This window comes from Macrobrachium nipponense, chromosome 19 (genome assembly GCF_015104395.2).
Source record: "Macrobrachium nipponense isolate FS-2020 chromosome 19, ASM1510439v2, whole genome shotgun sequence".
NCBI lineage: Eukaryota > Metazoa > Arthropoda > Malacostraca > Decapoda > Palaemonidae > Macrobrachium > Macrobrachium nipponense.
The window spans coordinates 80,341,891-80,354,576 of NC_061088.1; the positions used below are offsets into that span (position 1 = coordinate 80,341,891).

Genomic DNA, 12,686 nt, shown 5'->3' on the forward strand with positions numbered 1-12,686 from the left:
AAAAAAAGGGGAATAAACTTTAGTCTTTTTTTCCCCTAGTTATAAATTCTTAATAGATATTGAGATAAATGGGCGTCAAAGGAAGAGAGGATGAATGTCTCTTTTTGGCCTTAGAGAGGTTGGATTCACAGAAGTCACGTTCTTCTCACAGCATGTTTCGTAAGGTTTTTCCAAGAGTATTTGGATATTCTATCAGAATCTATTATAAATAGACCTGAAAAATCTCTCCACTCTGAGTCGGTCTGCGTGCAGACTGACCAGAAGTAGACATGAATGAGAGGAGTTTTTCAAGGTAAAAGACAAGAGTCATGGTAAAGACATAGAATTGCTGCAGATCGTGCTAGATGGAATGGGGAAACTGTCCTCTTCCGATACCTCTGTGAACCACATGGGGGGTTTTTATTCCCTTTCAGAGGGAAGAATCACCTTTGTATATATCTGCTATCAATAACGCAGTAAAAGGCTATACTCTGTCTCTACATGGAGAATTAGAGATAGCAGAGAATTAAGATCTTCGGGATCTTATACGATACCCCAATACGACATGAGTAGGATATCAAGTGGATATACACGGACAAGGCTCTAACCAGGCGCTGGAAGGGCGCCAGGCGCCAGCCAGGCGACACCCAGGCGCCAGCCAGGCGCCAACCAGGCGCCAACCAGGCGCCAGGATCTCCAGCTTCTTCGTGTTTGGAGATAGAATTCACCAAGACTCTCCTCTTTGAGATTTGTCACAAGATCAGTTGTTTCCTGACAGGGACACAAGTCCCGTGTCAGGATGGACTGAGATTGTGGGAAGTTTCTAGCAGGAACAAACTTCTCATGACAGGGACTCTAGTGGTCGCATAAGCGTCTTCATCTCTGTCAGGATGGTTTGATTTGGAGAGACGTTTTTTGCAGGATCAACCTTCACCTGCCAGGTACTCAAGATGTCGCATATGTGAACGTAACCTTGTCAGGATGGGGCTGTAACTGCTTAAAGCCCTTCACCTTGTGGAGAGAGGCGTTCTCCTCAGGTGATTCATTCTTTTCCCAACATTATGGGACAAAGATATATCAGACTAGGAAGTCAATGAGGGTGCAGGTCTTTCAGATTACAAGACCTTAGCACCCTTTTATTGCATGAATTCAGAGAGTCTCCTGAGTCCTGCACACCCCTCCTTCTCCTAGTTCATTACTATTAAGGGGATTATAAATCATCCTCTTTTGAACCTCAGATTCTGTGTTCCGACAAGATGGAACTGCTCCTCGTTAAACTTCTTTGGGGGATTTTATGAGGTAATTCTTTGTTTCTCTTGGTCCTAAACGACCAAGAAGACAAGTGAATTTTTTGTGCATTGGAGTCTCGCATCAGACTCTTTGGATACTCGGCTATGGGTTCTTGCCAGCATAGTATGGCTGGTAAAAGAACTAAAACCCTCTATTCCTGACTCAACGCTTTCAGATAATTTCAGCTCGGAGTCTCCTTCGTCTTCCAAGCTCCTTCCCTTCCTTCGGACAAGGATAGGGAAGATTACGCAACAAGGAACCTCATCAACATGTAAGAAGAGATCTCGTTAGCAACGGAAGTACTCAGGAAGGATCCTCCTCGGAGGAAGACACTTTTCTCTCGTACTGTTAGATATCCTATCGTCTAATGGATGTAGCTGACTACAATCACCTCCCCTTGCCGGAGAGGCCAAAAGCTCAAAGTGGAAGCATTTCTTCCACCCCTTCTCCGGTCTCCTGATAAACTATTGTGGATGTTCAGGACTTTCGGACAATGTAGCGCCAACTAGGCGCCAAATGCCAAAACAGGCGTAGAAAACGCCAGAGGCAGACAGTTCCAAGGAACACTGTCATGGTCTGATGAGAAGAAAAAGCGGGTCTCCAACCTAGCGCTGGTGCGCTAGAGGTGAACAAATCGGACAGATAAGAGCGTCCGATGTGGACATCACCAGACATCCTCGAGACTCTACCAAGCTCGAAGCTCAAGCAAGTGGGGAGGAGCCAGCCAGGCTCCAGGCGCCAAAAAGAGCCAGTCTGGAGCCAGGCGCAAAGCTACTTCCAGGCGCGAGGCGCCAGCCAGGAGTCAGGCGAAAAGCGCCTTACAGGCGCTAGGTGCCAACCAGGCGTCAAGCGCCAGGTAGGCGCGAGGCGCCAGGCAGGCGTGAGGCGCCAGCTAGGCGCAAGGGACAGGCAGGCGCGAGGCGCCAGGCAGGCTCTATCCAGAACAGATCCATTTCAAAGAAAGGCCTGGTCTTCTTTGAAACAAGGGTGATCACTAAAGCACTTCGTGAGTAACTTGATGATTCCTTCACACAGCTGAGAATTAAAAGCTCATGAAGTGCGAGCTTTTATGAATTCTTGTTCTTTCCTAACAATATGTCATGAGGACATATTAGCTGTCACTTACGGGAGATGCAACTCTGTGTTGACGTCCCATTACACGAAGGAGGTCAAGTTGACCTACGAGAGATCCTTCTCTCTTGGTTATACGTGTCTACAGATACGTTGCTGGGATAGGGAGCCGACACTGATCCTTAATTAGTGAGTTGAATTTTTTTTTAACATAGTGTTTTTTCTTTTGGGTTGTTTGAAAGGAGTTTGGGGATAACTTTTCGAATTAAGCACAAACCCTCGTGTTAGGATCAGGTGATCGGGTTCGGTGTTGTGCTCCTTAATTATGCCACTAGGCATAGGTGTATTGTCATGTAAGTGGATAAGACCCCGTTGACAAAAGACCATTAGATTCTGTCATGTAAGTGGATAAGACCCCATTGACAGATCTACAAGAACTCTTAGCAATAGGTCACATCCTCGCTGAGGCTCTTGAGACGAAGCAGACTTCTAGCAATAGCTAGGAAGTCAACCCTTCGTCTAAACACATAGGAACCAAGGTTTTATTTATTTATTACCTACAACGTATGTTGTTTACCGGTCTATTCAGTAATTAGCTGTCTCTTACCCTCCTCCAATGGTGTGAATCAGCTATGTATATATCTGACAGGTAAGTTGAATGTATAAAAATGATATTGTTATGATACAATAAAGTTTTATACATACTTACCTGGCAGATATATACATAGCTATTGACTCCGTCTTCCCGATAGAAATTCGAATTTCGCGGCACGCGCTACAGGTAGGTCAGGTGATCTACCTGCCTGCCGCTGGGTGGCAGGAATAGGAACCATTCCCGTTTTCTATCAGATTTTCTCTTCCACTTGTCTCCTGAGGGGAGGTTGGGTGGGCGATTAATTGTATATATCAGCCAGGTAAGTATGTATAAAACTTTATTGTATCATAACAATATCATTTTTGTACATATGTGTTGTTGAAGATGTTCATATTCTTTTAACTGTTATACTTACATAAGCATTTATTTTATACAGGGCTTTTCTTGCTTTTGCCATTGCTTTGTATGCTCTTTAAGTGAGCAACAGTTGTGATTTATATTTGGTAAAGCGAACCTGGGCTTTTTTTATTTTCATAGAATTAAGTTTCTTAGCATACAAATAATTATATAGTACAATACTACTACAAAAGGCTTAAAAATCTTAGTTAAAGTTGATATCAAACTATCCAAACTTGAGACATTGTTAATGAAGGAGTTTGAAAGGGTTTAATAATGAGTGAGAGTGTGTTCCATGAGGTCAAATCCCTTAGTCACCTAAAATACCACTAGCACTTAAGATTTTCCTAAGCAATAACTGAAATAAGAATACTAAAACTTGTTGCCCTTTCTCTTTAGTTGCTTCCCACTAACTGCCCAAATTCTTCAGCTTTACCTTACTTCAATTTTCAGTTCTTATTTGGAACAGATTCTTCAAGCAAGCCTTATGAGAATCAAAATGGGACTCTTTGTCTTTGTTATATTCTCTGAAATATATAAATCATAATGGGAGCCTCATTGTCATTATAATCCTTCAGAAGTTAATTTATCTGTGATAATCTAGTCATTACCATGTTTGTAAATTAATATTTAGAAAAATTATATTTATTCATGAAAATTTTTTTTATAATACTCACTTTACTTAGATGTATAAGTTTGTATGCTTTTTTTTCACAGTTTAGAAGAATCCAGAAGCTCTGCAAATAAGCTATTGGAGGAAATGTTAAATATCATTGCTAGTGTCAGTGGTTCCACAAATGCTCAACATGACTTGCTCTTTGCTTGCTTAGAAGCAGGTTATCCTTCTCAGGCAACACAGGTGTTAAGGGTAAGTTATATTTTATTAAGGCAATATTATGAGTCTTGTTTATAGTGAAACATGATCTAACTTTTTCCTGCTTCCAAAATTTTGGTTCAGGGTATTTAGGATTAACGGATTCATAATGAGGTAATGATATTTTTACAAAATATAATTTTTTTTTTTTTTTTTTTACCCATTAACTATATCACAATGCCCTCCTCTCTTCGTGGCGCTCATGATTGAAGTTGGCACAAAAGAATATTTTGTTGGATGGATGTGTGCAGTGGGGTCTTTACCTTTCAGGATTTGGTTATTTGGTCAAGCTAGGAGAAACATTTCATGGAATAAGGCCATTTATAATAGATGGATTTGTGTGGAAAACAGTTCTATTTTGTAAAAAAAAAAAAAAAATTATTTTATTTTACAATTTACTCCAGTCTAAATTACCTGTGAAAGTTTCCAAAATGGGACCTGTAGCTTTCATAAATAAGTAAAAGACTTTGTGTTGCTTTTATAAATTCTGTAGACAATCATACATTAACAGTCATGTGTTAGCAAGTTTATTAATATCGATTTCACAAGTAACACTTCATGAATTATATTGAATGCTTTTGCCATTCTTGTAGATAGAGACAGGATGAGTTTTGTGAACTTTTTATTAGAGAAGAATTGCTCATGAATTTTTGCTTTACATCAGTAGTGGACATTTGCTGTTTAAATTTTGATTAAAATTCAAGAATTTATTTTGTTTCTTCAGATTCATCATACTGTATATCTTTTTTTTTTCTTGAACAGAGTTTAGGTAGGAAGATTAATGAATCACAAATACAACGTCAGTGTCAGAGGTATGCTGGAACAGCAAGGGAAGAGCCATTACTAAACTTTTTGATCTCATGTAGATCAATTCCTGGCATCAGAAGAGAGGAAATTTTCAATTCCCTATTGGATATATACCGTGAGTATATTTAGCATTGCAGTTTGTTATTCTGTGCAGGTTCAGGCAAAGCTTTAGATTCTACTGTTTGCATGCTGTATATGACTAGAAAGACCAGACCCCCAAAGTGTCTTATGTTGAGGTGCTACATTTATAAACTCAAACTTTTTTAATGGTCTGTTTACTGATTCTGATCACATTAATGAGGTGTGGCAACTACTGTAGTCAATGCGTAGTTTAATGATTTAGATTAACCTTTAACCTTCATTTGTACACTTGACAACAATTGTGCTCGGTTTGATTTTATTCATCACCAAATTTTAAAATTTAAAATTTAATACACTTTTGGTACCATAAGTATACTTAGGTAATCTGGATAGAATTCTTACTATGTCACACAATGAATTCTTACTATGCCACACAATGAAGCAAAAGTAAACAAAAATATAGAAATGTATTTTATGACTTGTACAAATTTGAATGATGAAAGAAAGTTGCTATTTTACAGATGTACAAAACGATGGCAGAAAGGGACTGTCATTATGGACGCGGATGCAAGAGGAAAATGTTTTGCCATCTAAGGCTTTTCTTGGGACACTTGCTTCGCTTCTTGCTTCAAATGACATTGATATCCCTTATGAAGTCTCATGGTCTGTATAATTTAAGACATTTGTGAATTTGAGGCTGTGATCAGGATACAACTCGTACTCTATAATTTATAATAGTAGTGGAAAGCTCACATTGGTAGTTAGTAAGTCTGTAACTAGGATTTATAGAGGTGGCAACATTCCAGCCAATCTGTAAATGTATTGATAGAGGATAACATCCTTGAAATAATGTATTTTACAAGAGTAATGCTTGTGCTGTTTCGTTCGTTGCATCCAGGGGTTTTGTCTTCATCCCATGCCTGATTTTGTGATCATATGTGTACTGTAATAGAAGTTGTAAATTTTATGTCATCTTTCATAAAAGTTTCCTATTAAAGAAAACCATAATTTTTTATTGGTTTCATGTTAAATTTTAAGTTGAAGTGGATCACTGAAGAACTGAAATTTTGTTATGGATGCAACCACTTCATCTGATATACTTGGTAAGGGTAGTTATTTGGTTGGGAGTAGACAAGGGAACTATGACCTACTATAAGGATTATAGAGGAGGATATCTTTTTCTAGCTGAAGATACCTTCCTTTGTATATGGTTCTGATTTATAGATAGTAGTAGCAGTTGTAGTGTGACTGTACTTGCAATCATGTTAGACTCCACAGTATTTTGGAAAGTTGAGTTTCGATATCAGTAGCCAGATTAATGGGTATCTTCTTTGTTACTGATCTTTTGGTAACTCGCAAATGCAGTGCTCAGTGGTGTGACCTAGGCAAGGTATATTTAGGGTGCTGCCACACCACATTTTCCAGGAACTAAAAAAAGCCAGTTATGTACTAATCATGCTTCCAAAGAGTAAAATGATCATTTATAAAAAATAGCAAGGGAAAGACTGAGTTGGGTTAACTGTATGTAGAATTATTCGTTTATAAATACAGTACATAAACACTTAACACCTAAAAAGCCTGTTGTATCGCTGTAGCTTTTCAGTTTAAGGAAAGCAACATTTATGATGCTACTAAGAAGACTCTACCTCAGAAATGAAAAAAAATGATGAGGTTACAGTATTTCTCCTTAGTTTTGATATACCATTATGGTGCAATGTTGCTTTTAGTCTTCAAATGTATTTGTTAATGTAACACAGGTATTTGATTATAAAATAACCAGGTAAAAGCTAATTCTTTATTGAGTATATATGTTGAAGGAACACCCTTTTAAAATATTTTTGGGGACTGAATTGTCTTGGTAAATTTTAATGTTGATAATTCATAAGAAATACTGTATATTTTTATATTTTCTTGTCAAACACCAACTGGTATATGATAAATCATAGTACTAAAGTGACACAGGACTAGGAAAACATAAGAAAAATGTTGGATGTATAGGTAAAGATGTAGGAAGCAAATTGAAATCAAAATGAAATAAGAAAAAAGTTGTATTATAGGTATGTGCTAGAAAAGACTGAAATATAACGAGCTAGACTAAATGAGCTATTGAGCTGAGCCGAAGTTACATAATGATGAATGATGTCTTACATGAATGAAAGGAATACAGTGTATAACAAATGAGTGACTGAAGGTGTTGTGAAACTTCAGAGGTGGATAATAGAGAGAATGAATAGAAGTTGATTGCAGGGAAAACATTAAAAGTGGTCATTTAGGTGGTTATTCCATATGATATAAGATGACAGATAAGAATGCATTCAAGAAAGGATGATTTTAGGCTTGCGGGTAACATCAGTAAGAGAGAGACATCTGTATAATGGGTCAGTTTTAAAAGTATTATAATTAAACCGTTTCGTGCAGGACTTAGCATTGTCAATTATAGCAACTAAAGAGAAAGTGGGGCATTCATAAAATGGTTAGGATTATTTTTCTGTATACTTCATTATTACTGGCATTAGGCCCCCCATCAAGGGTTCTCAAATCATTTTGTGCCTTTGAGATTAAATTGAATGTAGTAGGGTCACAAGTGTTATGATTCCTCAGGTCTCTGAAAGAAAATATGTTGGTTTACTTCCTTGCAATTATTTTTTTGCTTGTATATATGTTTTATATCTATAAAATTATTTATAAATTTATTATAACGTTGTTGATAAATATTTGTATGGATTAATCAGACATGAATTTATTTTGTTAAATTATGTTTTATTACCCTTTTTGGTAAAATAATATATGGTACTATTAACAATTTAGCATCAAGCTAAAAAAGTCTTCTTCTATATTGGTATAATGTGTTCTAGTTCTGTTTTGTTCCCTTGAATCATGCTTAGTTGATGGACTTTAGTTCTTTTGAAATAATTATGATTTAAGTTCAATGCTCAGATTTCCCAGAAGTGGCTAAGATATCACACAATGCGTGACAATGAAAACACAATGCTGTATTTGATATCACTCGGTGGTAGGTGTAACTATCAAAAGATCTTGTAGTGGTGTATTCTCACTATTCTAACTTCTGTTTTTGGTGTAATTAAATTACTTTCATTATTTACTGCATTCATTTATGTGTATGATTTGTTTCCTTTTATGAATTTTATTTTTTAATGGAAAACATTCCTGGTTAGCTTTGGATGATTATCTGAACGTTATTCATCATAAATGCACGAAACATATTTGGTATTCATGAAAAAACATGAAAAGTATTTTTCTAGTGAAGATTACTGTACCTCACAATCCCATCATAAGCTCCTAGTCTTAGTAGTACTTGTATTGTCATGATCAGTTGGAGTAGTATTCTTTTACTGTAGTAGTAAAATATATCTCCTCAAATGCATTCATTACACATAATTTAGTGACTGATAGTTCATACAGTACTGTAATGTAGGGATCTGCATTAGAGAATGGACTTGTATAATATGTATTGCACTTAATACTGCAATGGTAGGTTACCTTTTGTACCTAATAAAGGTAAAAGGGAAATTTTTATAACTTTGTAAAAATGTTTTCGCAACAAAGAATTATATTTTTATAAAAATTACAAGATGGATATATAACCTGTTAGTAGTTCAGGGATAGAAGTGGATAGTTCCTTTCATGAACACAAACCCAATGGTACTTTATTTTAAGCTACTATTGCTGAACTTGGACATAGCTAAACTAAGGATAAGTGAGCTTATTGGGTACAAATAGGTTTGTCATAATTTCTTCACCCCACACAGGTGAGATTCTAGAACATCTGTGCCACCTCTTCCCCTTTTACATAATAGGATTGGGTGATCTGCTCATTTTTTTTATTTTATATACGTTAAATCATTTGTTCATACTTTTTGTTTTTATCATTGAATGTATTTCAAGTTTCATACAATGAACTTACCTGTCAGATATATACTTAGCTAAGACTCCGTCGTCCCCGACAGAAATTCAAATTTCGCGCCACTCGCTACCGGTAGGTCAGGTGATCTACCTGCCTGCCCTGGGCGGCAGGACTAGGAACCATTCCCGTTTTCTATCATATTTTCTCTGTCGCCGGTGGTATCAACATTGTTGTTACTACCTCCTGACTGGAATTCGCTTTTCAAGACTTTTTGATCATCTATATTGGATTTCTTGGTGATGTACTGGATCGTTGTTTTGGCATTCGCTACCGTGGACTGGATTTGGACTTGCTTTTGATTTTTCTGATAGAATGTCTGATTCAAGTGTTAGTGTGAGTGTGTGTGTGAATGTAGGCTGCAAGGTGAGGATACCGAAGGCTTCGGTTGATCCTCACACTGTATGTCGTAAGTGTAGGGGGTTTGACTGTTCTTTAGCTAACACCTGTATTGAGTGTGAAAAGTTGAATGCTAATGAATGGAAGACTCTAACTTCTAACTTGAAGAAGTTAGAGAGGGATAGAATTAGACGGGCTGCACAAAAGGGTGTGAGTACAAGGCCTATTGAGCCTTTTTCTGAGTCTAACTCTCTTGTTATTAATGATTTTGATTCTCCCTATGTATCTGAACCCTCACAGGCTTTGCATTCGGATTCGGCTTCTGAAATCGCCAATCTGAAGGCTACTCTTCGTAAGATGAAGACAAAAATGGCGGCCATGCAAGGTAAGGGAAGTGATAGTGAATTACTTAGTGAAGTGAGTGTTCCCAGTGTTGTGGAGGGGGCGTCTGACCGTCCCTGCGATGCTCCCAGGCCTAGACCTCTTCCAAACTCACATACCCAGAGGAGAAGGAAAGTCGAAAGTCGTACGGAGGTTGTGGGGAATCCCCAACGGTCAGGCGTCCCTTCAGCAGGTTCTGTTTCGCTACAGTCTGCTCAGGACCGCTTTAATAGAAGCGTCCTACGAGATTGTTTCTCGTCGTCCGGTTCTCCTTCACCTAAACGAGGGTGGAAGGACTCGGATCTTTCTAGGCCACTGAAAAGGCACTGGAAAGAACGCGCGTTTGACTCGAGCCCGGAGCGCTTCTCGGAGGAAGCCCCCTCTTCTATCAAGAAGGCTAAGATGGTCTCGACGCCTCCTCGATCGGTAGTTGAGGATCGCACTCCTTCGGGTTCTCCTGCTTCTTCTATTGAAGAGGACGCTGGTGTGGCTTCCAAGAGGATATTGCTAGCTGTACAAGAACAGTTAGCCTCTTTGGTTGGAGTTCTTTCGAGGGATCCTCCTCGCAAGAAGGACGCTAGACTTCCTATTAAGAAGTCTCGTCTTCTTTCGCCTGCCAGACGTGAAGCGTCCTTCAGGCATGAAGAGCCTTACAAGCGCGAGACGTCTTCCAGGCGCGAAGATTCTTTCAGGCGTCAGGAGCTATCCGAGCGAGTTGCTCTGGACAAGGATACGCTCAGGCGCGAGGCGCCAACCAGGCGCGAGGCGCCAGCCAGGCGCGAGGAGTCAGCCAAGCGCGAGGCGCCAGCCAGGCACGAGGAGTCAGCCAAGCGCGAGGCGCCAGCCAGGCGCGAGGAGTCAGCCAAGCGCGAGGCGCCAACCAGGCGCGAGGAGTCGGCTAAGCGCGAGGCGCCAGACAAGTGCGAGGCGTCAGCCAGGCGCGAGACGCCAGCCAAGCAACAAGCTCCTGCCAAGCGCGAAGCGCCAGCCAAGCGCGAAGCGCCAGCCAAGCGCGAGGCGCCAGCCAAGCGCGAGGCGCCAGCCAAGCGCGAGGCAGCCAGCCAAGCCGAGCGCCACAAGCGCGAAGACCAAGCGCGAGCTTGCCAGGCGTGAGAAGTCAAGCAGACGCGAGACTACTAGTAGACTTGAGAGAGAATCTGTTCACTCTATAAGTCCCTCTCCTAGTAGGAGTTTGTCGCCAGTAGAGAGAGAACTTGGTGAAGATCCTCTTGTATTTCAAGCCGATTCTCCGCACGGTGTGGACGTAGATTCGGAAGACGAGGTTAACGGTAGAGAAGGCTTCTCTAACTATAGAGTTTTGACGGACCTTCTTTTGCAAGAGTATGGAGATTCGTTGACTCCTGCGGCTCCTCCTTTGCCTCGATCACTGTTTTCGAGTGCGATCGTACCGAAGTCTTCGTCGGTTTTGAAGATGAGACCGACGATCTCTATGAAAAGAGCTCTACAGTCTCTTGACAAGTGGATGTTGTCGAAGAAGGATCTGGGCAGAACCACCTTCTGTTTGCCTCCAGCCATACTTTCTGGTAAAAGAGGTGTCTGGTACCGAACTGGGGAGAACATGGGCCTTTCTCTCCCAGCGTCGGCTGAAGCGGACTTTTCAACCTTGGTTGATTCATCGCGTAGACACGCTTTGAATGGAGCTCGTGTGACTTGGGCGATTTCTGGGACTGATCATCTCCTCAAGGGCCTCTTCCATATTTTGGAAGTGTTTAATTTCCTAGACTGGTCCCTTGGGGTGATGTCTAAGAAGGCTCATGACTCGGAAGGTCTAGACCCCGAAGTCATTCTTAGTATTCTGTCATGTATTGACAAGGCAGTACAAGACGGATCGGGAGAAGTCTCCTCTCTCTTTGGAGCGGTACTCCTTAAGAAGAGGAGTATTTTTAGTGCCTTCTTAACCAAGGCGGTTTCTCCCTCACAGAGAGCAGCCCTGGTTTTCGCTCCCATGTCAGACTTCTTGTTTCCTTCTCAGTTAGTGAAGGACATTTCTCGCTCACTGACTGAGAAGGCGACACAGGATCTTCTCCTTCACACTGCAAGGAAGAAGAGACCCCTAGTTGCGGTTGACAAGAAAGGACCGACTTCTTCTACTGTTCAGCCCTTTCGAGGAGGTCCTCCTCCAGAGCTCCCTCTAAGATGAGAGGTCCTGAGAAGGAGAGGTAAAAGCTTCTTCCCGCGTTCCCCTTTTAAAGAACGGGAAGTTGAGAACAGACAACCTCCAAACACCAGTGGGTGCCAGGCTTCTTGAATTTGCAGACGCCTGGACATTCATAAACTCGGACGCCTCTTCGTTGTCTATAATCAGGAAGGGATATCTTATCCCCTTCCAGGACAGTCCTCCCCTAACGACTATTTCGCGGGAACTGTCAGCCAGATACAGTGACCCTGTACTGAGGGATACTCTTCGTCTGATGGTGGATCAAATGTGGGACAAACGAGCTATAGAATTAGTTCTGGAGCAAAACTCTCCGGGGTTTTACAATCGTCTTTTTCTGGTTGCGAAAGCCTCGGGGGGTTGGAGACCAGTACTAGATGTCAGCGCTCTGAACAAGTTCGTTCTAAAGGAGAAGTTCTCTATGGAGACTTCGGCCTCAGTCCTTGCGGCTTTACGTCAAGGAGATTGGATGGTGTCGCTGGATCTCCAGGACGCTTATTTTCATGTCCCGATTCACCCTTCTTTGAAGAAGTACCACCTCCGTTTCATGACGGGGGGAAGGATCTTTCAGTTCAGGGCCTTGTGTTTCGGCCTGTCCACAGCTCCTCAGGTCTTCACAAACCTGATGAAGAATGTGGCGAGGTTTCTTCACCTCAAAGGCGTCAACATCTCTCTATATCTGGACGATTGGCTCATCAGGGCCAGAACAGAGAGACAGTGTTTGGAGGACCTTTCTTTGACCCTAGACCTGATAAAGGCGTTGGGACTACTCGTG

The 12,686-nt window shown here is 40.9% G+C and overlaps 1 protein-coding gene across 1 annotated transcript in view; it reads left to right on the plus strand.

Annotated features, from left to right (window-relative positions):
• The window catches only part of LOC135218507 (leucine-rich PPR motif-containing protein, mitochondrial-like), a 29,472-nt gene extending 21,626 nt beyond the window's left edge, over positions 1 to 7,846 (plus strand). Inside the window, exons 16-18 of the mRNA XM_064254873.1 lie at positions 4,049 to 4,199; positions 4,968 to 5,127; positions 5,615 to 7,846. Coding sequence (XP_064110943.1) covers positions 4,049 to 4,199; positions 4,968 to 5,127; positions 5,615 to 5,766 — 463 coding nt within the window. The 3' untranslated portion in view covers positions 5,767 to 7,846. The remainder of the gene's footprint in view (positions 1 to 4,048; positions 4,200 to 4,967; positions 5,128 to 5,614) is intronic.
• The last annotated feature ends 4,840 nt before the right edge of the window (positions 7,847 to 12,686 follow it).